We start from the raw sequence: 24492 nt of genomic DNA, 5'->3' as shown, positions 1-24492 counted from the left end.
ATTGTTTCTTAAGCTGAGGAGGACGTAATAACTGCTGCCATCTAGCGGCCTGAAGTTTAATTGCAACACAAAAATAAACAAATGCCGTGACACAATTTATTTCATAACATTGATCGAAATAAAATCTTATTTGAAAGCCAAAAAAAAAGTTATCGAAAAAATAACCCGCAATATTCAAGGGTATCGATATTTTCTTACACCTCCAGGTGGCAGTGTACACGCGACAAGAGTTGAACATCCGCATCACCGCCAACTTTCTGTTGGCTCTGGCAGCCAACCTTCCCGCCACCAAGTCTCACGTCCGCAGATACATATGCGCCGCAATTCAGCTGCCTTCCGATTGGCTGGAAGTGGTTCGGATCTACAGCAAGGTGAGTCGTCGTCGGACCCAGACTCTTTCGGTCAAAACTAGCTCCTCACCGTCCACCTCTGTGTCCGCAGTGCTTCAGCAAATCACTGCCGATGTGCCTGAAGAAAGGTTTGACCGACAAGTTCAAGCAGTTCAAGGAGTATCAGCTGGCCAAGTACAACACGCGCAAGCATCGCGGCAAACACTCTGCCAAACCCAAGGTAAAACCACCACAATCATCAACATGATGAGAAGATAAGTCAGGACTGTGACTGAGAACCATGGCCTCAGACAATGCTCATGATACTTCATGCCTTGTCTGCAGGAGAAACCGAGCGCCGAGCAGGTAAAGAAGTGGGCCGATCTGCTCCGATCCGAGCCAGCTATTCTGGAGAAATATGTAAGTTCCTCCGCAGTGAGTCACTCCATGTTTGAGTCGTCAAGAGTTCCTCAGCCGGTGATTCACGATTACATAACTTCGGTCCACACCCTTCGTGGTTGTAAATATTGCTCATTTGAATTCTATCCTGCTTTTTATTTTTGGCTGTTTTTCTTGTCTCCTTAAATAACAATTCAAGTTGTATAACTTATAATGTATGTTTTTCAATTCTGATTTTATTTCTTTCATGTTTTAACTTGTTAAAAAAAAAGTTTAACTTTTCCCCAAGTTACCTTTGAAACCGTAGTTCTATAAATGTGTACGACGCCCTATACAGGCTGATAACAGCTTGTAGAAGGTCAGAGCATGCATGAAGTAGAATTATGTTTTAACCCATTCTATGCATATGCCTCATGATGCTAGTTTATTATTTTACTTTCCTTCTTTCCTCATTTTTAGATCTTATATGATCATTTTTTAATCAGTTTTAACATAAATTGAAGGTTGTTTGGATGAATAAAAAAACTCAATAAAGATTATATTTTTTGTGTGTCCAGCTGCAGTCGAAGAAGAGGCAGGTCGTGGATAAGAAACAGGCCGAGTTCAGTCTGAAGAAGATGATCAGGACGCTCCACATTAAAGAACCTGCCGATCACGTGATGGCCATCCTGGGGAGGAAGTGAGACGCTTCATTCACACGCTCACTTGTCAGAAGCTTCAGGGTGAGGGGCTTCACGACTCCGGTCTTCGCAGGTACCCGGCGGACGCGAAGGCGTTCACCCACAGCGGACTGAAGGGTCAGTGGGACCACGAGCGAGCCGGGCAGAGGATGAAGCTGAAGGAGCCGGAGACCTGGGAGCGCCTGCTGAGCCGAGAGGGGAACAACGCGGCGACGTGGGAGCGACTCATTGGTTCAATCATTTTATTATTATTTTTTAAATTCCTTTTATTGATGAATCTTAAATAATCCTTCGATTTCTCATTGATTAATCTATTTTTTAAATGCATATTTTCATCGTATTTAATATATATACATTTTTTTTCAGTTTTTAAAACAATGTTTCACACTCATGTTTATTCATTTTACTTTCAATTTTCTTTTTGTCGTTTTATAAAATTCAATAGCTTTTTAAAGAATAATGTATTTGACTTATTTTTTTCTCTTATTACATTATATGGGAAGACAACATTTAAAAACATTTTTAATTATGTATTTAAAATTGTTCTTAATTTTTTCAGAGGTCTTTTGTCACTTTAAAATTGTATCTTATTATTTTTAATTGTCTATTTTTTAGACATACATTTTATTAACATCAAATTAAATATATATATTTTTAAATTAAAACACTTTTACGTCCTTTGGTGTTTGTAATACTAGATAGAAATTACCTTCTTTATTTTAAATGTTTGTGTCACATGAAAGTCTCTCTTTTATTTTACGATTAATTATATATTTTCTCATTACATCTCGTGCAGACATTTTTCTTTCTTAGGATTATTCTAACCCCGTCTTACTGTGCAGATAATAATTCGTTGCCCTTCATGGCCATGTTGAGGAACCTGAGGAACATGATCACTCAGGGCATCAGCGAGACTCACCACCAGAAGATCATCGGTCGACTCACAAACAAGGTTGAGTTTCAACCCGGCATTCCCATGTTTTCATAAAAGTGTCGTCACACTTTCTGTCGTGGGTCCACAGAATGCCGTGATCCAGAGCCGCCAGTTCCCCCTGCGGTTCCTCGCTGCCTACAAAGTCATGATGGAGCTTCGTAGCGTCGGTGAGTGACGAGTTCAGCTATCGAGAGCATTACGAGAGTTTGGGAAATGAAGTCTCGAAATTTGACTTAAAGCCGTCGAGGCGGCGCAGGATATCCCGTCCGTGACTAAAATCATGACCAGCATCCTGAAGAAGATTCCACGGAGCAAACGCTACCAGAACCTTGAGTGGGACGAGACGAAGAGGTGTCGTAAGAGGGTAACGATGGGAGTGCCGTTCATCTACCAGATGTATCGAACCAAGAGGGCCCAGCTCTTCAAAGCCAAGTCAGTCTATGGGCACAGGTTTACTAAAAGGAAGCTGGTGATTTAACACAATTTTTTTTCCCGACCTCCAGTCGACGTAGGTTCACGGTGGAAGTGCTGGACCGCTACTGTGCAGCTCTGGAGACCTCTGTCCAGATCTCCTGCCGCTATAACATCCCCCCCCTGCCTGGACGGACCGTCATCATGCTGAACTCACACTGGTCGGATACGGATAAATGGTTGAACAACCTTGACTTCTACATCCCACCTGACCCAAACGCCGAAGAGCCCAAGATGGAGGAAGAAATGGAGGAGGAGGAGGAGGAGGAGAAGAAGAATGAGGAGCAGGAGGAAGAGGAGAAGGAGAATGAGGAGGAGAATGAGGAGGAAGAGAATGAGGAGGAGAAGGAAGAGGAAGAGAATGAGGAGGAGAAGGAAGAGGAAGAGGACGAGGAGGAGAAGGAGAAGAAAAGGAAGAGAAACAAAAGGAGAAAGAGAAATGAGGAAAAGAGGGACAAGCTCGCGCCTTCGGTAAGAAAAGTTTATCAATTTTTTCTGGGTTTTGGACTGATTAAGCGTTGCTTGGTAACGGTGTATCCATAATATTCATCCGCTCATCAACTGTCCAGATCCAGATCTTCCTTCAAGTCAGAGCCATTTAGATGTTTCTCTGTTGTGACTAAAAATCGAGCTGGTATCTCATAGCGCTGTGACATTTGAGGAGGTCCTGATGATGAAGACTCTCATACTTGTTACGATGAAGTCAAGAAATATAAACATAGGGGTGAAGGTGCCCATTGATCCACAGGTATGGGCCGTAATAACCAAAAGCAACAAAGCAACATAGCTTGGAAAGTGAACTGGTTTGCTTCTGGCCTAAAAGTTGCAGGTTCAATCCCAGCTCTAAAAAAGATTGTGCCATTTTGTCTCTGAGCAAAACACTTAACTTTGATTGTTCTTAATGGTGATATGGCGCGCTGCATTGCAGCCTACTCCTATCGGTACGTGAATGGATGACTTGGTACTAGATTACTTTGCTGATAAAAAAACAATTTTATTTTCAATTTTTTTTTACCAAAAAATGTTATATTAGCTTTTTTAAAAATGTGTCCTGACGGTACCCTCCAGTCAGTTTGTCATGTGTCCTTCACGTGTCTTCAGGGGCGCGAGGTGGCGTCTCTCCTGGCTCTGATGCTGGCCAGCTGCTGCGAGGACGCCAACATCTTCATCTATTATTCTTCACGTAAGTTTAAAGTCACGCTGAAGTCGGACGTCCTGCTGGAGAACGTGAGGAGCGTCGTCAAGAGGATGGAGGTCAGAACCAGATACCACTCCAAACATCAAGGAAACAATTTGACTCTGAATTAAGTAAATAAATGATGTTCCACTTGCTGCAGGAAGCCAGAAACGCACCTTACGACGAATACAACAAAGACGTCAGCATCTTCCCCAGGAATGGCAAGGTTAGTGTAATTGTGTGAATCCAAATAATGTTTTTTTCTGTTAATAATTATCACATATTAGGTTGACTATTATCCCATCTGGGTCATCAAGCTATTTTTTTGTGTGACGTTGGTATCTACTTTAAAGATGAGGAAGAGAGGAAACAATTGAGAAATAAAAAATACGACAAAGAACAGTAAATATGAAACCGAAAAAGGCGGAGATAAGGAAAAATAAATTGTAAAAAGGATACACAGCAGAAGGTAGACAAAGAGAAGGAGAAGGGTAAATGATGCATAAAGGCAGCTTGTAGAAATGGAGGCAGAAGTCAAACTGGAATGAAGGATAGCTGGTAAGAAATTAGAATTGGAAGGGATGGAGGAATGTTTTAGGAAAGGAAAAAAACTAAAGTTGTGGGAGGCTTTAATTTAAAATAAGAGGTAAAGGTTTATAAGGAAACAAAAAGAAAATGGTAAGATTGTAGATTGTATAAATGTCTAATTTGAACAATGAAAGAGGTGCAAGAAGGAAAGACGGGAGTTCACATGTCGGGAGTCAAACTCACGGTCGGTGCTGCGGCTTCACAGGTGGACAACGTCATCCTCATGAACGAGGGCTGGACGCCAAACGATCAGACCTGGAAAGTCGACAACTACAGGAAGGAGGTCAACAAGAAAACCCTCTTGGTCAAAATCTTCTTAACTGACCATTAGTAAGTGTCAGACGGGGCTCTTGAGCAAGGCATGTTTGAACCAACTGAGGAACTTCTGCTCTCCTGCAGCTATGGGGATGACAGGAGCCATGATCCCCAGACAGTGGAGCTGGTGGGCTTCAGCGAGCAGACGTTGAGGTGGACTTCCTTTCTTCATTCCTTCCTTCCTTTGAGCTCGGATGTTTTTTCTGACATGACCTCTTGCGCAGGTTTGTGGCCGAACGAGGCTCCTCCAGGCTGCTGGATCATGTGGAGTACATGGACAAACTGCACAAAGTCCCGCCACAGCAGGGAACCGTAGAGACCACCAAGGTGGACAAAGTCTCCATACCTGCCAGTCCTAAGATCAGGTGAGCCAAAATCACAACTGGCCCTCAGGAGTGACTCACTGAGTCACTTATAACCGACTCATTGACCAAATAAATGTTCTGATAAACAGCAAGTCATTAGTGATTTACAAAATGACCAGAACTCTCAATAACTGACCTTGTACCTTGACTCAATGGCTTTCAAAGTGGGGGACCACCAGGGGGCGCTATGGGGGCTCAGAAGATTGGAGGAAAACGGAAGAATGGAAATAAATATAATGTGATATCAGATGAGATGAAATTTATATTTTTAACTATTTGCCCTGAACTAAAATCACTACCTTGATATTTGGATTCCCAAGCTTCCGGTTGTACCGTAACACCTGTGATGATGTCACAGTCTTTGCTGTGGAACTTTTTGCTGATAAAAAAATCTAAGATCGTATTAGCGTCTTAAGTAAATTAAAAATTAGGTGAAAGGCGAAAGTATGGATTTAGAGACAAATTGAAAAATGTAAAAAAAACATGCTTTAAAAGTAATTAAAAGTTAGGAAAAGTTGATGTTTCTTTACATATTTTGAAGCATTTTACTGTGTTTTTCATTGGGATCCCCGGTCATAGACCTTTTGATGTTTTAGGGGTCCCTGTGTAGTGAAAAGTTATGTAACCCATGACTCAACTTAACTATTGAATGACTCAAGAATGTTCTGACTCGTCTAGATAAACCTAGTAACTGACCCTAAATGTTACTGTCAAATTCATTCATTAAGTTGAGCTTGTTTTCTTACCCACTGACTTATTGACTTCACTGACCAACTAACTTGTTTACCCACTGATAGAAATAACTGAATTCTGATTTTGTTGTCTTAACCTGACCAACAAAATTACTAAGTAAAAAACTTTTGTTTTTTTCTGCTCCTGCAGGTGGCGCACCGTCCGAGTGTTCGTCTCGTCCACCTTCAGAGACATGCACGCCGAGCGAGACGTCCTCGTTCGGAACGTCTTCCCCGAGCTCCGCCGCCTCGCCGCGCCACACTGCCTCCACGTGCAGGAGGTGGAACTGCGCTGGGGCGTGACGGAGGAGGAGTCCGCCCGGGCCGCGGAGATGTGTCTGTCGCAGGTGTGTCGCAGCCAGATGATGGTCGTGATCCTGGGGGAGAGGTACGGACTGGCGCCGCCCAAACCCGCCCTCCCGGACCGCCCGGAGTGTTCCTGGGTAGGAGTGATGAGCGTGAGTCCACGTTTGGTTCTCCTTCATCAACCTCTGGCGTTCTCCTATTCCGCAGCTGGCCTCGGCTCCTGACGGTCTGTCGGTCACGGAGCTGGAGGTCCGTCAGTTCCAGGCTCTTCACGGAGACGCCGAGAGGATGTTCTGCTACTTCAGAGACCCGGAGATCAGCAAGTGTGTAGCCCTCACTGTGGAGCGTTTACTTCTTCAGCTCTTCAACCCGGATCTCTCTCTTTAGGTCTGTTCCGGTGGCCTGGAAGTCCGACTTCTCTCCCGAGTCCAAGGAGGCCCAGTCCAAAATGCAGTCTTTGAAGGAGATGATCCAGAAGAGCAAGGCAAAAGTCACAAACAAGTAACTAGTTTCTGTATTTCCTTCCAGCCTCTCCTTATATTGACTGACAACATGAACAGCCAATAGTAATAAGTAGGACAGTCAACGACTACACGTGATCAGTTACACAGATTACAGATCATTTATTTAGAAAAATCAATAACCGTTTAGACATTTTTCTCTTACCAATACATACATACATGTGATCGGAAACTCCTGTTGACCAATGAGGCACTTATTTTGGTCATACGATGTGTGCCTTATAGACCGAAAAATATGGTAAATGAAGTGATTTATATGTCAGCTGGTTATAACTTAGTGCCTATTTAAAGTGGCTTTGACCAAGACTTTGATATAATGGGATTAAGTAGGTTTTTAAATTTCGACAGAACCCCCTAGTGGTTATTTAGCGCAACTGCAATCGAAGAATCGTTGACGTCGACAACCATAATAATAAGAATCTAGAACTCCAGACTGTAATCAAATACTGACATTCTGAGACCAAATCGATGAGAAAAAAACAAACTCCATCACTTCGATTCGACAACGAGACGCGTCTCTCTCATGTGACTCATCATCGCAGCTACTCCTGTGAGTGGGCCGGCGTGGTGGAGGGGAAGCCCTACCTGAAGCACCTGGAGGACTTTGGAAAAGCCGTCCTTCAAGATCTGTGGGCTGGCATCGTCAAGCACTTTGTGAAGGTCAGTTGAACATTCGTTCTGACTTAATGAACACTCTCCTTTTCGCCTCACCCCCTCTGGTCTGTGTTTTGGGCGGTCCTGCTGAAGAAGTGCTTGGCTGCCTCCTCAATGATGCCACACGAGCAACATAACTCTTATCATCTGTGCAGGAGAGCGACGAGGTGGCCTCAGACGTGCTGGAGCAGAGGGTCCACCAGGCGGCGCTGCAGGCACAGTGCACCGGTCGGTCCAAGCAGCTGTTGAAGGCCGCGGCGACCGTGAAGCAGACCCTGGCGAACGGCGGGATGATGTTGGTGGAAGGCCGTCAGGGAGAAGGCAAAAGCGTCTTCACGGTAGTTCGACTACAGACTTCTCTCGTGAGCGTTTTTCTGTGCATCAGTGAGTGAACCTTCTGCTCCACGACAGGCGGCTCTTGAATCCAGCCCCGGGAACTTCGACACCATCTTTTACTCGACCGCTGCCAGCCAGTCGGCGCCCTCTGCTGGTCACATGCTCCGATACTTGGTGAGGTCTCTGAGGGAGCTGCAGGAAAGTGAAGATGAACATCCACCGACCCTTGTTTACAGGTAGAGCAGCCTTTAGATTGACGTGGGTTCAAACGACGGCACACCAAATGTAACTTCCTGCCGTCATTTTAAACTTGCTCTGTGAACATTTACTTTTCCAGTCAAATGTCATCAGAGGGAGATGAATGATAAGTGATTGTAAGCTTTGTTTTATTGTGATCATAAAGATTAAGAAGGTAAAACTATTTAAGCTAACTTTGAATCTGTTTGCTAGCTTATACTAGCTAGCTGCTGTTAGGAGCAGAAGGGATGAAAAAAAACAGTTTAACCCAAACCCAAATTTAAAAAATGCTGGGTCTCAGTACATTGACCTGAAGCTCTTTACTCTAATCCAAGTCTAGCATTAGCAAATACATTTGTTTAAACGTGAAATTGAAGTAATAAATAACCAGAAGTAGCTCAGCTAACAAATAAATACAGAGCTAGCTCCGTTTTTGCATCTATATTTCTGTATGAAATTTCACATGTTCATTATTAAATCAAGATAACCTCATTCTTTCTGCATCAAGTAAATAAGGAACTATGTGTATGGAAGTATTTCAGTATTGTGTAATATAAAATGTTGAAAGAATTTTTTAACTCAATAATTGAGTTCAATAGTCGCTCTCAGCCAATCCTGCGTTGCGCAGCAGATCACATGACGGATGGCACTATAATAGCATTTCTTTTTAATTTAATTTAAGAGTCTACAATTTTAAAGATATTAAATTTTCAAAAATATTCTATGAATTATTAGAATTAGAATATTAAACTATATGTGTAAAAAAATATATATTTTAAATAATTTGGTTCAATGGTTCATAGATGAACACAATTAAACATTTTTTATTATACATTTATTCTTGAATTAAAAATGTATTTAAAAAAATGTAATGTTTAAAAAAGATTCTATTAAAATAAAAATAAAATACATAACCATTACCCATTCAATTCTGATGGCACTGATATCCTTCCATTAATATCTCTAAATTCCCCTCTTCTTGTTTGCGTCACTCAGAGATCTGCTGTCAGAGTTCCACACGACCTTGAAGGACAGGAAGGAGAAGAAGCCTCTGGTGTTGGTGGTGGACGGCGTGGACAAGGTGGTCGACGCCCACGGTCAGATCAGCTCAGAGTGGATCCCTCAAAACCTCCCGAAGGTAACTTTCGCTCAATTTTCCCGGAATCAAGAAAGAAACCTTGAACCTCTTTGTTCCGCTGTCAGAACGTCTGCCTGGTCCTGAGTGCCACGTCCAATGCTGCGCTGGTCCAAACCCTCGCCAAGCGCAAACATGCCGTCCTCTTCTCGCTCGGGCCGCTGATGATTCGTGACAGACTCGATATAGTCAAGAAACAACTGGATGATTTCGGGAAGAAGTTGAGTGACACCGCGTTCAACAACCAGGTAGGTGTCTTAGCGACGTCCCTGTTGACGAGGAGCCTCCTGAACCTTCTCCGTCTCGGCTCCAGCTCCAGACTCTGGTCCTCAAGAAGGGAGCGATCAGTCCTCTCTACCTGCGTCTGGCATGTGAGCACCTGAAGAACTTTGCCTCCTTTGACACGGTCAGTGACTATCTCTAGTTTCATGGTCAAGAGGTTGTGAGCACAACTGTCCCTGAGTTAAAGATCGTCGTCTGTTTGTGTCTCAGCTGAATCAGAACCTGCAGGATCTTCCCGACTTTCTGGGCCAGTTGGTCCAGGTCAGCCTGGAGAGACTGTGCTCGCAGCATCGAGCCGTCGAGGGACTCAGATGGACTTTATCGGCTTTAACCGTCAGTTCTGCAGGCGAGTCTCTCAGAGGCTGTGAAGTCTTTCTCGAATTGAATTGAAATCTATGTTTTCTAGGATTTTCTTTTGTTTTATTAGTCACGAATTATAATAATAATAAAACGTAAAAAACACTTGAATACAAAATTAATGAATGTATTATATATTTTTTGTTCAGTTGTTAAAATATTTAATAACTGAGATATTATTCAGAAAAATGTAAACATAATTATAGAAAGTATTACTTTCAATCAATTTTTAATATAAATCAATTTTAGTTTGTTACAAGCCTAAGTATTTGTTAAAAAAAAAGTTAAATAAAATGACTGAATAATCAAAAAAAGATCTATATTCATGATACATCCATAAATACATCTAGTTATATTTCTTGGTGAGTACTAGAAACTCTAAAAAGCAAATAAACAAAAGATCGTTCAAAACTATTCAAAAAATACATTTTAAAATCAAACTTTATTATCTCTTGCGGTAATATTTCTTTGTTTGTGGAGAAAATACTGTAATTATTAAATTATCTATCATGTAGTATTTATTGATAATTACTGTATTACGAAAGAGAAAATGTTTCTTGGGTAAAGAACGTTTAAAAGCATGTTTCACCAGAGAGTAAAGCGTGTCGTTCCTCCAGGTCTCCGAGAGACGGAGCTGTACTCGCTGCTGAACGTGAGCGGCGGCATGATCGGGGGGGCAGACCGGGTCCAGAAGCTGAAGCTGAACAATCGACTTCCGATGGCCACCTTCACTCAGATCGTTCTGAGCCTGCGCAGGTGAGCATCTCCTTCATTTATCTGCCTCTTTCGATGATCTCATTGTGACTTTTGTTCGTGGCCCAGTCTGATCGACCCGTCTCGCTGCTGCCACGAGGACGACCCGCTGAAGCCGACCCACCCCGAGGTGAAGCAGGCGTTCGAAGACTTCTTCCTGCCCACGGAGGGGGACCGGACCAGAGCGCACCACCTGCTGGGAGGTAGATCGTGTCTCCAAACATGTGTCACCATGAGAGCTTGACGTAGAGACGTCTCTCTGCAGTTCACCTGTGGATGGTAGCCGACACCGAGGGAAAGGAAACGTTCCTTCACGCTGAAGCTGCTGCAGTTCAGCAGCTGCCCACTAGTCTGGTGAGTATCATGGTCGACATCCACGTCTTTTATAAACTTCTAATTAAACCTTTATTAACAATCCTGTCCTTCAAAAACTATTTGAAGACTTGAAGGTAAAGTGCGGCCACGTGCAGCCTGTTGACTCCATATTTGTGGCCTGCATGAGGTCAAAATATTATTATAAAAATGAACATGTAGAAATGTTTCTGATGACACAGTTTTATTACTAGTTCAACTCTAAATATAACTTAAAATCATTTTTTGAAAGTCATTTTTGTCCTTGTATTTGTTCTTTTATGGGTATGTTTTCTTTTCATTATTTGAGAAAAAATGCTTATCACATTTTTAATTTAATTTATATTTAATTAAATATAAAATACCTTATTTAATGGCATAGAAACCCTTTTTCCCGTATTATGTATTTTATTGAAATTCGAATGAATTAGGCATTTTTCACATATAGAATCTTTAAATAAAATACATTAAAGAAAAAAGCCTTTTTAAAAAATAATCTCCTTTAACTTATAATTATTTTTCAGAATGTTTGTCCTTTTTTGTCCTTTGGCCCCTAATAACAGCTCCAGTGTTTAATGTGGCCCATGAGGAAATTTAATTGCCCACCTCAGTCATATCGGTTTCTTAGTGAAAAATGATCAATGTTATTAAGGATATGTTCACTGTGTCTGAAAGCAGGAACATTAGATTTGAGTGGTAAAAAAGAAAAGCTTACCTCGTCTAGGTGCAGTGATGAGTTCACTGAGAGGGGATGGTGTGAGGAGAGAACGTTTTTATTAAGTAAGTAAGTAATATTTATTTATATAGCGCTTTTCTAGACCAGTGTCACAAACTGCTTAAACAAGCAAAACAATACTCAAAAAAGTATATATTTTAAAGATCAAGATAGAAATAGAAACGTCTTAAGATGTTTCTTAAAGGAGTCAGTAGATCCATCAAGTGCAAAGAGAGAGGAAGATCGTTCCAAATTTTAGGAGCAACAGCCTGAAAAGATTTCTCTCCTCTGGTCCTGAACCGTGTGCGTGGAACCATAAGTAGATTCTGATCCACAGACCTCAGAGCCCGAGCTGGGGTGTAAGGCTGGATCAGATCACTGATGTAAGGAGGAGCCTGACCATGAATAGATCTGAAAGTAAGAACCAGAATTTTAAAGTTGATCCTGAAAGAAGCTGGAAGCCAGTGAAGAGTTTTAAGGATCGGAGAAATGTGAGTTCTTCTACTAGAGCGGAAAGTTAGTGGGAAAGTGATTTTGTTTGAGTTACAATACTAGTCTTTTCACATGTTTCAGTCAAAACCATCATAAAGCAACGTTAATTCAGGAACTGTTTCAGCGTTGAGTTCACTGAGAGGGAACGGGACGAACACAGAGCTGTGTTAGAGGAGAAGAGCTTTGAAGAAATATTTATTTTCTAAAGATTAAAAATGATAAAGTCACAGAAATTCATATAAATCGATCATTATTCAGTGTCAAACTCAAGGCTCAAGCTAAATGGCTCAAGATCGGTGCATATTACTGTTCTCGTGGATGACCTGTGAAGATGCCAGTGTTTAAGATAAGGTAACAAGACGCAGATTATGGATGTGAACAATTAGACTTCCGTTATTTTGATAGATTTAACCTCCAAAAAGGAAAAGAAAATATCGAGATCAGACTTTGTGTTGAAGACAGTTTAGTAAATATACTTTTAGTTTTCTCAAACAAGTTGTGTGGTTGAGTTTGACACCTCAATCTCTTCCCAGATCGCCAGCGGACAATTGGAACCTCTGGCTTCATTGCTCTCCAACTTCTATTTCCTGCACGCCAACGTGAGACACAACCTGCTGCACCAGCTGCTGCAGACCTACTCTCACTACGGTTCGTGATCAACCTGCTTGTCGAATTAAGTGGAGAATTTATTTATTGTATTCTTTTGTTCCAGATGATCTGGCGAAGACCAAGTCTCACACGAGTAAGAGCTTGAAACAAGCCTGCAATGCTTCGACAGGTTCCGTCTGACTGAAGTCTCTCTGCTCGCAGGTGACTACCAGGTGAGCCTCGAGGGCTGCCGGAGGTTCCTGCAGCGGAACGCGGCCCTGCTGGCCTCGTGGCCGGCACTGTTCGTCCAGCAGGCCCTCAATGAGCCGGTCAAGTCTGCTGCTCACGTTTGGGCCAAAAGGCTGAAGGTTTCTCAGCGAGCCGTGGAGTGGAACAACAACGACAGTCAGGAGAAATCCTCGAGGTCAGTCAAGGTCATCAGCTCCTCTCCGAGCGACTTATTCACCCATGACATCATGATTGACAGCACGCTGGTGACCACTTTTCCGGACGACCCCACGTGTCTGGTGGCGAGTCCAGACGGGCAGATGATGGTGGTCAGCTCCGCACAGGGAACGCTGCACTTGGTCCACACACACACTGGACAGGTGACGCACACCTACGCTCAACATGTTCTCTCGCTCCTCCTCGCTTTTATTTATCCTGAAGCTCGGATTCTTTACAGGAAGTGAAGTCGCTGGTCAGCGGCTGTGACGGCGTTTCCAGCTGTGCCTTCCTCAGCGATGGACGTCTCGCCGTCACGTCCTTCGATGGACGGATCGAGATATGGGACGTTGAGAATGGATGCAAGTGAGTCGAAGATCTTTTATGAAGAGTGAGTCAGTAAAAGAAAAAATGTTAAAACACTTCTCTTCAGGTTGCTTGATTTTATTTCCATTTTGTTAAACTTGCTGAGTGAGCATTTTTCATCTCTTTGTTCTCAATAGACTTTTTATTTATCTGATTTATTTATTTAATTAATAATCGAAATGAGATAATTATTTGACATGTTTCAATGACAACCTTCAGTTGCGGACTTATTACGTATTATTCCCTTCTTTTCTGTCAAGTATATTATTTTCTTTGCATAATTCAATTAACTAATTTCTATATTAAAACATTGAATTCGTTTTTCTGAAAAATAATTATTTAACTTAAATATAAAAAATAAAAAAAATAAAAATAAAAAAAATATTATTATTTAAAAAAATAATTGGAATAAGAATGTCACAGTTTTTAAATTATTCAATTATAAAAACCTTTAAATATAGAAATTGTAAATAATGAAATGCTAAAAAAAATAACCATTTAATATTATTTATTAAGTGATAAACTTATTATATGTATTTTAGCTGCTGGGGTAGAACTTGAAATATAATAATAATAATATAAACTGAAACTAAACTATTATTTCTTTATGATGTTTTGACTCTTATTTGATTTCTTATAACTCAAATACAATCACTTTCAGACTCACTTTCTAACTCAATAAACACTTGTATTAGTCTCACTCCCTCTCTGTGAACTCATCACTGCAGCTATTTAATTAAAAACCTCCTGGGAAGTCCTTGCCCAGCCCTTGAACTCCGACATGATCATCAACGAAGGTCAAACTGACGTTGACTCTCGCTCACAGAACCGCTCTGATCGACGGACACAAGAACTCCATCACGGCCAGCAGCGGCACAGCCGACAGGAAGCACCTCGCCACCGTGTCCTTGGACTTCACGCTCAAAGTGGGTCCCGAGCTCTGGCTCTCCCTGCCGTCCATCAACCTGACGCTCACCCCGTGTCTCCCCAGGTGTGGTCCTCCGACAAAGGTCATCAGGTGGCCTCCTGGCCGAGCACCAGCCCTCTCAACTGCGTCACCTTTGACCCCGAAGACCGTCTGCTGGCGGCGGGCTGCTGGAGCGGGCAGGTGCTGGTGTGGAACTGGCTTCAGAACCAGTCGCAAGCGGTGAGTCGAGAGACGGATCTCGGTGACGAAACCGGCGTCGAATCTTTCGCTTCTGGTTTCAGATCCTCCGCGGCCACCGGAGCTCTGTTCGCTCCGTGTCCTTCTCGCCGTCGTCGTCCTCCATGCTGTGCTCGGGCTCCCTGTCCGGGGAGGTGCGTCTGTGGTCGGTGCCGCCCTCCACCTGTGTGGGGTGTTTCCAGGCTCACTGGGACGCCACGGAAGCTCTGACCTTCCTGGACGACGGTGCCAAGCTGCTGACGGCAGGATCCGACTGCAGGGTGAGACGGTGAAGCCGACTTTAAACCCTTCAATTAAAGTTGTATGTTTTTGAAATTGGTCGTTCGAAGTATATCAGTGTCGTCAGAATATTTAAGTTTAATATTTCCTGTTTTTTCAATTATTTAATACAATTAATTCTATATGGAAAGGTTGAATTTTTTTTTTTTATATAATTGAATTTAAATAATATTTAAATAATATTTTCAAACATATACTGTATATATACAGTATATATATATATATATTTTACACATAGTTTGATATTCTTATTACAATATTTACAAAATACATTTTCTAAATTTAATATTTTTTAATTCATTGTCTTTAAAATTCAATATAAAAATGTTGCTATAATAGTAAGTAAGTAAGTAAGTAATATTTATTTGTATAGCGCTTTTCCAGACCAGGGTCACAAAGCGCTTTAACAATCAAAACAATACTAAAAAAAGTATATACTTTAAAGATCAAGATAATACTGAGAACAACACAGGAGTTACAGAAAATCAAGGAAAAGCCTGAACAAATAGAAACATCTTAAGATGCTTCTTAAAGGAGTCAGTAGATCCATCAAGCGCAAAGAGAGAGGAAGATCGTTCCAAAGCTTAGGAGCAACAGCCTGAAAAGATTTCTCTCCTCTGGTCCTGAGCCGTGTTCAGGAACCATAAGTAGATTCTGATCCACAGACCTCAGAGCCCGAGCTGGGGTGTAAGGCTGGATCAGATCAGTGATGGAAGGAGGAGCCTGACTGTAGCAATAGAGCGCCGAGCTCCTCGATCAAACTTTCAGCCAATCATGTGACACACGAATAATCAATGTTAATCTATTTATCATGGTTGAATTTAATGTAAAGGTTAGATTTCAACTATTTGCAATGAATGGTATTTTACAGCTTTAGTGTTGATTGAAAAGTTAAAGAGCGAGTGGCTCGGTGCTCGATTGGATTAGTCTGGTTGGATGGCATTATTAAACCAACATTTCATATTCAATTTAAAAGGCTAAATATTGCATTTAGAGCATTTGTTTTGGAATTATTGGAATTAGAAAATCAACTCTATGTGTAAATATACTTTATTACATTTGAAAATATTGGATTTTTTTTCTTCTTTCAACATAGAAATGATTGAATCCAGTTTTTTTAAACAAAAGTAATGAAAGATACATCATTTAAAGAAAAAGAAATTCAACATCATTCATCAGTAAAAATTCTCAGGACTAACCAGTAGTTTTGTTGTTCCAGCTCCAGCTCTGGTCCGGGGGTCTCGGGCGCTCCATCGTTACCATGAAAGACGAAAAGGTTGAACCTCTTTTTTTTTTAGTTGTGAGTGATTAAGATCTGACCTGTTGATCCGTTGCCGGTCCAGGAGGAGCAGCAGCCTCCCCGGAAGAAGAAGAAGTCCGAGTCCGAGGAGGCGGCTCTGTGCGTGGCGGCGAGGGGAGACTATGTCGCCGTGGGTTACCATGGCAACGGCTTCAGACTCTTCAGCCGCGACTCCGGTTGGTCTTCGTTCGTGGAAACTCTTTGACATAAACATTCACTGAGATGTTTTTGCTCCTCCAGGTGAGCTGGTCTGGGCGCCCGACTACCTGAACCTCACCGTTTACTCGCTGCTGTGGATCTGCGTCGACGTGGAGGAGACGACTGTGGAGCTGCTGCTGACCGCCGGAGCTGACACCCGTCTGCGGTTGTGGAAACGAACCGACGATGGAGGAATGACCGAAGCGGGGTTGTTCGCCGGGCAGGTGAAGCCGGTCCGGGCGATGGCCCACAACAAGACCTACCTGGCGACCGGCTCAGGTGATCTGCAGCGATGACGAAAGATCCTTCTTTCGATTTTTACTTAAAATAAAACTTTATTGTTCCGGTGACAGACGACTGCAGCGTGCTTCTGTGGCTGCTGAGCGAGATAGCGGTGGATAACTGCAGCGACCCCCACGACCTGCTGAAGGGCCACAGCGGGCCGGTCACCTGTCTCACCTTCAGCCCCGACGGGACGCAGCTGCTGACCGGAGCGAGGGACAAGGTGGACCTCGGAGAGATTTGTGAAATGATTTATGATGATGAAAAAAACACTCACTTCCCGTTGTCCTTGTGTTCAGGCTCTGGTGTTTTGGGATGTGAGTACGACTCCGGCGGTTCAGTCCAGGACGATCCCTCACGCTCACAGAGACTGGATCACTGGCTGTGTGTGGACTCCAGACTGTGTGGTGAGTCCTGCTGTCTTGTTGGTGGTTTTATTGATTTATTTTTACACACGCATATTAGACTATTTTCAAATCCATTCTTTTGCATTGATGAACATTAAACCTATTGTTGATAAGGTCAGGATGAAACATGATTAAATACATGTTTTAAAAAGTACAATCAATGTGGAGTCAAAGTTTTATTTTAATTTCTTGATACTACTTTTTACTTACTTATTATTTCATTATAAGTCATTTATTATTAATACATATTGTTCTTATTTTTTTAAATAATTTGTTCAACTCATTTTTTTAAAATTAAACTATGGTAAATAATCAGTGCAATCAGAATAGTATATATTAATAATAAATCATTGAATTTTAAATTTCAAATCTCGTCTTCGTTTCAAATGATTGGCTGAAAGTTTGATCGAGTAGCTCTGTGATCTTCTGGTAATGCCTGGTGACGCTATCATACCAACATTTCTATATTGAATTTAAAAGACTATAAATTAAAAATGAGGAAATCAAACTTAAGGTGTACAAGAAAAAGGTGTTCATTCAATTTTTATTACATTATTAAAAATAATAATTTAATTATAGAAATGGATTAATTTGATCATTTAAAACCATAATTAAATTCTTAAAAAACATAATTTCCATAAAAAATGTACACATTTTGTTAAGTTACGTTTTATATCTGCATTTTGTTATTAGATAAAGTTTTAATTTGATATTTTTGTGTGTATTCTGATGCGTCTTAAATATCTAAATGCCATGAATTCTAATCCGTTAATTGTTTGCGTCTCCTTCAGGTGAGCTCGTCCAACGACGGGCAGATCATCCTCTGGGACGCGACGGACGACAAGAGGTTGAAAGTGTTCACCTGGTCCAGTCCTCTCACCTCCATCTGCTGCCAGGTCACATAAAACACCAAACTCTTTGTTGCCATGGCAGCAATATTGGGCAGGTGGTCATAATGTTGAGCGTGTGCGTGTGCAGGGTCCGTACCTTCTAGCCGGGTGTTCTGAAGGTTCCCTTCACATGTGGAACTGGGAGAAGAACATGGAGATCTGCCACATTCCCGCCCACAAGCAGAGGATCAACCAGATTTCCATCCTGCCAGGTGAGCTTCTCACGTTCCTTCAACTTCTGCGTCTACAACTTTGATTCTTCTCCTCAGGCGACGACGCCCCGGAAGACCTGAAGGTGGTCACGGCGTCCGACGACGGAGCGGCTCGCCTGTGGAGTCCCATGCAGGTGAGTCGTTGCGAGAATCGGACCCTTCTCTCTTTCGGAGTGTCTCACCCGCCGTCGTCGTCCACCAGGTGGAGCACTTCGGGAGCCTCCTCGGACACAGCGGCGGCGTGAGCGGCGTCCTCCTCAAAAGCGGCGTCCCAGAATTCCTCAGCATCTCTGAGGACGGCTCGCTCCGGAGCTGGACGTGGGATTCAGGTCGAGTCATGACTTCAATGAAGAGTCTGAATGTTTATATTTATTTATTATTATTGCCAAGAAGTTAAATCTTTTATTTAGGTTATTTTATTTTTAACAGTTGAGCTTCATGATTTAACATTTGTTAACATTTTTAAAGGTTTAGTAAAAAAATGAAATATTTGTTGAGTCATCAAAACTAGAAATTGTCTGATTTAGAAGATTTTTGGTCAAATTAAATTCAAATTTAAATGACATTTTAGGTTATTATAAATCAGACTTCAAAGTAAAATATTTAGAAGTGAAAAATATATATTTTTTAATTTCGATTATTCTATTTCTGGGACAAATTTCTGAACAATTTTAAGTATCTTTATATATTAGTTAACTATTTAATTTCCGTATATTATTATTATTTATCTTTGTATTTAATTTTGATATGCCCACTTTAATGTACAATTAATTTATTCAATTTAATTTAATTTATTCTATTTTCTGCCAGTAAAGGCTTTCAGATTTGTATCCTAAATTCTTGAGTTTAAAAGAAAAAAATAGGATTAAAAGTTGCTTATACCCTTCTATTATCGTAGGGTCAAGATGACCCGGAGGCCCAGAAAACAAATGTGTTCAAGGTATTCCTGTGTATTTATGGAAGGCCTTTATCTTGTTGAGACAACACAAGTGATAATTGGGTGAAAGAGGAATAAAACTATGGAGATAAAATGGAAATAAATATAAAAAGTTGTTGTTCATGTAATTGTGTAAAAGTCATGTTGGAGTCGACAGAGCAGCTGAGAGTAAAAACAAGTCACGAGTCAAGAAGAAGCGTGAAAGTCGTGAGGTTTAATCAAAGGGATGTAGAGAAGAATTGAGGTCAGAAAATTGTTCAAAATCCATTTAAAAAAGTTCAAAAGTCGATTTAAGGAAACCATTACAGTTTCTGAAGGGAGTAAAACGTTCTTTTAAAAAGTGTTGAACTTCTCTTCTGCAGGGAATGGTTCGGGCCTGCAAGGGTCGGTCACGGCGCTTTGCTTCTCGCCCGGTCACGACCTGGTTCTGGTGGGATACGGGTCGGGCCTGCTGGAGCTGTGGCGGAACAACAAACGTGTCGGCCAGAAGCAGGTGATGATCACGGACAGGAAGTGAGCGACACACTCTCTCTCACCTCCGTTCCTGTTCTCAGGCGGCGAGCGTCGACGTCACGGCCGTCTGCGTCATGGACGACGGGAACTTCGCCGTCGGATACAAGAAACCCAGCGTCGACATCTGGAGGCTGGAGTGGAGACAGGAACGTGCCTGGTGAGTGTGTTGGACAGCTCCCTCTAGTGGCCAAGCACTAAAGAAATGTATATAAAACATCTCTGACCTCTGCAGCCTCCTCAAGGTCGCCACCCATGCGGTCGACGACAACGTGGCTCATCTCATCCCCTGCAACGGCCTGATCGCCGTCTCCGTCTTTGGCCAGTTCTACAACGTGTTCGGGGACCATAACGACTGGAGGAACAGAGACAACCAGTGAGTGACGAGATTGACCTTTGACCTCCGGGACCTTCAACCGTGGTCTCCCCACAGTTGGGAGCAGAGCGTGCGGGTCCTGGACGTGAGGCGCAGCGACAGGAGGAGCGCCTGGCTTATCGGAGAGGACAAGACCAACGTCCAAGTCGGCTTCCTTGTGAGTTCAGATTGAAGCTCAAGCCTTTGATTACTGAAGTATTAACAAGTATTTATTTGTAGTATTGTCGAGTACTTGACTCTGGTGTTGCAGGATTTACAGACCACATGACTCTTGACGAAGTTGTAACTGCTTTCATTAGTTTTGTAACTAAAATAAGTCCAAACATCAGCTTTAAAAGCTGCTGGAGTCACTGTATCCTCTCGTCCTCAGTTGTAACTGCTTTCATTAGTTTTGTAACTAAAATAAGTCCAAACATCAACTTTAAAAGCTGCTGGAGTCGACTGTATCCTCTCGTCCTCAGTTGTAACTGCTTTCATTAGTTTTGTAACTAAAATATGTCCAAACATCAGCTTTAAAAACAGCTGTAGTCGACTGTATCCTCTCGTCCTCAGTTGTAACTGCTTTCATTAGTTTTGTAACTAAAATATGTCCAAACATCAGCTTTAAAACAGCTGGAGTCGACTGTATCCTCTCGTCCTTAGTTGTAACTGCTTTCATTAGTTTTGTAACTAAAATATGTCCAAACATCAGCTTTAAAAGCAGCTGGAGTCGACTGTATCCTCTCGTCCTCAGTTGTAACTGCTTTCATTAGTTTTGTAACTAAAATATGTCCAAACATCAGCTTTAAAAGCAGCTGGAGTCGACTGTATCCTCTCGTCCTCAGTTGTAACTGCTTTCATTAGTTTTGTAACTAAAATATGTCCAAACATCAGCTTTAAAATCAGCTGGAGTCGACTGTATCCTCTCGTCCTCAGTTGTAACTGCTTTCATTAGTTTTGTAACTAAAATATGTCCAAACATCAACTTTAAAAGCAGCTGGAGTCGACTGTATCCTCTCGTCCTCAGTTGTAACTGCTTTCATTAGTTTTGTAACTAAAATATGTCCAAACATCAGCTTTAAAAGCAGCTGGAGTCGACTGTATCCTCTCGTCCTCAGTTGTAACTGCTTTCATTAGTTTTGTAACTAAAATATGTCCAAACATCAGCTTTAAAATCAGCTGGAGTCGACTGTATCCTCTCGTCCTCAGTTGTAACTGCTTTCATTAGTTTTGTAACTAAAATATGTCCAAACATCAGCTTTAAAAGCAGCTGGAGTCGACTGTATCCTCTCGTCCTCAGTTGTAACTGCTTTCATTAGTTTTGTAACTAAAATATGTCCAAACATCAGCTTTAAAAGCAGCTGGAGTCGACTGTATCCTCTCGTCCTCAGTTGTAACTGCTTTCATTAGTTTTGTAACTAAAATATGTCCAAACATCAGCTTTAAAAGCAGCTGGAGTCGACTGTATCCTCTCGTCCTCAGTTGTAACTGCTTTCATTAGTTTTGTAACTAAAATATGTCCAAACATCAGCTTTTAAAAGCTCCTCGACTCGACTGCATCCTCTCGTCCTCAGTCATTGCTGGGAACTTACCTGAGTGCCTGAGAGAAAAACACACGTTGATAAGGGAAAAGTTTTAATGTAACAAAAGCATTTTCTGTGTGTAAGTCTTTACTTTAAAAACTAACCATCACAAAAAAAAACAAGGGAGTTTTGTGTCTCAAAACATTTTTGTTTCTGTTTTTTCTTTCCGTCAAAAACAACAAATTCTGCCACCAAGTCTGTGAGACTGATGGTCGTAATGTTTTCAGTTCTCTGTGGGACACGGGGAGACTTTCAGCCTGAAGTTCTCAGACCTCAACCTGTTTGAACGAAGCAGAGACGAGGGGAAGCTGGAGGACACGACCACGGCGGGCGCGCAGGAAGAAGGTACGACGGCCGTAACATTACGACCACCAACGCTCCAGTGTGGCTCACCTTTGACCTAGAGAGGTCGGACCAAAACTAAATAATATTTCAAGGTTTTTTATTAATTTAAAAGTTTCTGTATTAGTTTTATGTATTAAACATTCTTATAATTTATTATTTAAATGTTTCTTAAAATTATGTATTTAAGTTTCTTATAATTATGTATTTAAAATATGAATATAATGATGTATTGAAAATATTCTTATAATTATGTATTTAAAATGTTATTTTAATTATGTATTTAAAATAGTCTTATAATTATGTATTTAAATATTCTTATAATTATGTATTTAAATATTCTTATAATTATGTATTTAAATATTCTTATAATTATTTATTTTAAATATTCTTATAATTATCTATTTAAATATTCTTATAATTATGTATTTTAAATATTCTTATAATTATGTATTTAAAATGTTCTTTTAATTATGTGTTTATAAGTTTTTTATAATTATGTATTAAATATTCTTATAATTATTTATTTAAATGTTTCTCTAAAAATATGTATTTAGGTTTCTTATAATTATGTATTTCAAATATTCTTATAATTATGTATTGAAAATATTCTTATAATTATGTATTGGAATTATTCTTATTATGTTTTTAAAATATTCTTATAATTATGTATTTAAAATGTTATTTTAATTATGTATTTAAAATAGTCTTATAATTATGTATATAAATATTCTTATAATTATGTATTTAAAATATTCTTATAATTATATATTTAAATATTTTTTATAATTATGTATTTAAAATATTCTTATAATAATGTATTTCAATATTCTTATAATTGTTTATTTTAAATATTATTATAATTATGTATTTCAATAATCTTATAATTATGTATTTAAATATTCTTATAATTATGTATTTTAAATATTCTTATAATTATGTATTTAAATATTCTTATTATTTATTTTAAATATTATTATAATTATGTATTTAAATATTCTTATAATTATGTATTCAAACATTTCTTAAAATTACGAATTAAAAAGTTTCTTAAAATTATGTATTTAATTGTTTTATTAATTATGAATTTTAAAATGTTCTCAAAATTATGCAATAAAGTTTTTATTTAATGATGTATTAAAACATTATTTTTTTTTCAAATTATGTATTTAAATGTTTCCTAAAATTACGAATTAAAAATGTTCATAAAATTCGGTTTTTAGGTTTTGTTTTTAATTATGTATTTAAAGGTTTCCTAAAATAACTAATTTAAAATGTTCTCAAAAGTATGTAAGTAAGGTTTTTTTTCTTATGTAAAGTTATTTTTTAATTATGTATTAATAACTTTCTTAAAATTATGAATTTAAGGGATTACATTTTTTTATTGTTTCAAAGAAAAAAACCGAAGCAGTTCATGTATAATGTCAATATTTCATATACATTTAGAGAAACAAAGTTCTTTATATATTTCTGTACGACGTGGTCTTGACCTGATCAACGACGATGTTTGTGCTCCAGACTTCTTCGTGCTCGGGGACCTGTCGGGGAACATGCGGAGCAGCAAAGGTCCACAGTTCTCTTCCTGGAGCGACAGGAAGTTGGTGAGTGGCGACAAGTTCTGGTCGCTTAACGTCAGAAAGTTAAAGAAGGTTCTGGTACCCCAGGTCCACAGCGACCGGATCACCGCGCTCCGGCTCACCAGAACCACCATCGTCTCGGCCTCCGCGGACCGGACCGTCAAGATCTGGGACCGGACCACCATGAAACAGGTTTGTGGGATTAAATCACTTCATTCAAAAACGTGTCCTTTTAATCCTAATCTCTCCAGCTCGGCATGTTCGTGTGCGAGGGTCCGGTCCTGGTTCTGGAGCTGGACCCGGTGAATCCCTGCAAGATGGTGTGCGGCGACGCACTGGGGAACGTCTACTTCCTGTCCTGGCTAGAATAATCTCAGAAGTATTTACTCTGAAGATGCATTTATGTTTACAAGTGCCTTTTATTTACTGACACGAGCTCGACTTTATGTTGCCACAGATTATAGAGAATGTTTGACACGAGCTCAGAAGAACCTGCTTCATTAAAGTGTTTGTTCTGCACTTCCGTGTTTGTGTGTCTGCTCTTGTGTTGAGGTGAGAGTGTTGGCGCCATCTGGCGGTGAAGCAAAGAGATGTGCAGCAGATTATTTAACCTATCAGGAACCAAACGGTAAAATGTTGTTGTGTGTAAACACTAACAGATTACAGATTACAGATTTAAGATCACAGTTGTCACCCGGGTACGAAAAAGAGCTGGCATGTAGCAACACAACTGACTAAATGAATAGAAGTTTAAGTTACGTTTAAAAACATGGAATAAAAATTGTGATGAAAAAAGTATGTATTTTTAAATAATTCATAATATACTGTATATATTTGTTGTTTGATTTGTTTTGTCTGACATTATTTTAATCACATTTCGATTTAAAATTCCAAAAATGGGTATATAGGTAGTCATATTTTCTTTATTT

The 24492-nt window shown here is 40.3% G+C and overlaps 1 protein-coding gene across 1 annotated transcript in view; it reads left to right on the top strand.

Moving 5' to 3' along the window:
- The window catches only part of tep1 (telomerase-associated protein 1), a 31022-nt gene extending 6661 nt beyond the window's left edge, over positions 1 to 24361 (top strand). The window contains exons 5-56 of the mRNA XM_087812000.1: positions 207 to 371; positions 442 to 570; positions 675 to 749; positions 1286 to 1407; positions 1482 to 1639; positions 2251 to 2360; positions 2431 to 2509; positions 2582 to 2774; positions 2846 to 3284; positions 3915 to 4067; positions 4151 to 4216; positions 4784 to 4908; positions 4978 to 5046; positions 5118 to 5258; positions 6141 to 6432; positions 6503 to 6618; positions 6683 to 6796; positions 7359 to 7476; positions 7626 to 7808; positions 7882 to 8042; positions 9040 to 9181; positions 9247 to 9426; positions 9492 to 9584; positions 9671 to 9806; positions 10435 to 10573; positions 10640 to 10773; positions 10836 to 10924; positions 12662 to 12776; positions 12841 to 12870; positions 12939 to 13140; positions 13204 to 13324; positions 13402 to 13526; positions 14353 to 14452; positions 14518 to 14673; positions 14736 to 14951; positions 16190 to 16246; positions 16314 to 16446; positions 16511 to 16747; positions 16822 to 16973; positions 17050 to 17157; positions 17949 to 18053; positions 18136 to 18259; positions 18317 to 18393; positions 18462 to 18588; positions 19559 to 19689; positions 19751 to 19866; positions 19942 to 20082; positions 20140 to 20239; positions 21872 to 21989; positions 23505 to 23587; positions 23651 to 23755; positions 23815 to 24361. Of these exons, the coding sequence (XP_087668126.1) occupies positions 207 to 371; positions 442 to 570; positions 675 to 749; positions 1286 to 1407; positions 1482 to 1639; positions 2251 to 2360; positions 2431 to 2509; positions 2582 to 2774; positions 2846 to 3284; positions 3915 to 4067; positions 4151 to 4216; positions 4784 to 4908; positions 4978 to 5046; positions 5118 to 5258; positions 6141 to 6432; positions 6503 to 6618; positions 6683 to 6796; positions 7359 to 7476; positions 7626 to 7808; positions 7882 to 8042; positions 9040 to 9181; positions 9247 to 9426; positions 9492 to 9584; positions 9671 to 9806; positions 10435 to 10573; positions 10640 to 10773; positions 10836 to 10924; positions 12662 to 12776; positions 12841 to 12870; positions 12939 to 13140; positions 13204 to 13324; positions 13402 to 13526; positions 14353 to 14452; positions 14518 to 14673; positions 14736 to 14951; positions 16190 to 16246; positions 16314 to 16446; positions 16511 to 16747; positions 16822 to 16973; positions 17050 to 17157; positions 17949 to 18053; positions 18136 to 18259; positions 18317 to 18393; positions 18462 to 18588; positions 19559 to 19689; positions 19751 to 19866; positions 19942 to 20082; positions 20140 to 20239; positions 21872 to 21989; positions 23505 to 23587; positions 23651 to 23755; positions 23815 to 23934 (7020 nt within the window). The 3' untranslated portion in view covers positions 23935 to 24361. The remainder of the gene's footprint in view (positions 1 to 206; positions 372 to 441; positions 571 to 674; positions 750 to 1285; positions 1408 to 1481; positions 1640 to 2250; positions 2361 to 2430; positions 2510 to 2581; positions 2775 to 2845; positions 3285 to 3914; positions 4068 to 4150; positions 4217 to 4783; positions 4909 to 4977; positions 5047 to 5117; positions 5259 to 6140; positions 6433 to 6502; positions 6619 to 6682; positions 6797 to 7358; positions 7477 to 7625; positions 7809 to 7881; positions 8043 to 9039; positions 9182 to 9246; positions 9427 to 9491; positions 9585 to 9670; positions 9807 to 10434; positions 10574 to 10639; positions 10774 to 10835; positions 10925 to 12661; positions 12777 to 12840; positions 12871 to 12938; positions 13141 to 13203; positions 13325 to 13401; positions 13527 to 14352; positions 14453 to 14517; positions 14674 to 14735; positions 14952 to 16189; positions 16247 to 16313; positions 16447 to 16510; positions 16748 to 16821; positions 16974 to 17049; positions 17158 to 17948; positions 18054 to 18135; positions 18260 to 18316; positions 18394 to 18461; positions 18589 to 19558; positions 19690 to 19750; positions 19867 to 19941; positions 20083 to 20139; positions 20240 to 21871; positions 21990 to 23504; positions 23588 to 23650; positions 23756 to 23814) is intronic.
- The last annotated feature ends 131 nt before the right edge of the window (positions 24362 to 24492 follow it).

This window comes from Callionymus lyra, chromosome 16 (genome assembly GCF_982586985.1).
Source record: "Callionymus lyra chromosome 16, fCalLyr1.hap1.1, whole genome shotgun sequence".
In the NCBI taxonomy this organism is placed as follows: Eukaryota; Metazoa; Chordata; class Actinopteri; order Syngnathiformes; family Callionymidae; genus Callionymus; species Callionymus lyra.
This window is presented reverse-complemented; position numbering and strand designations above follow the sequence as displayed.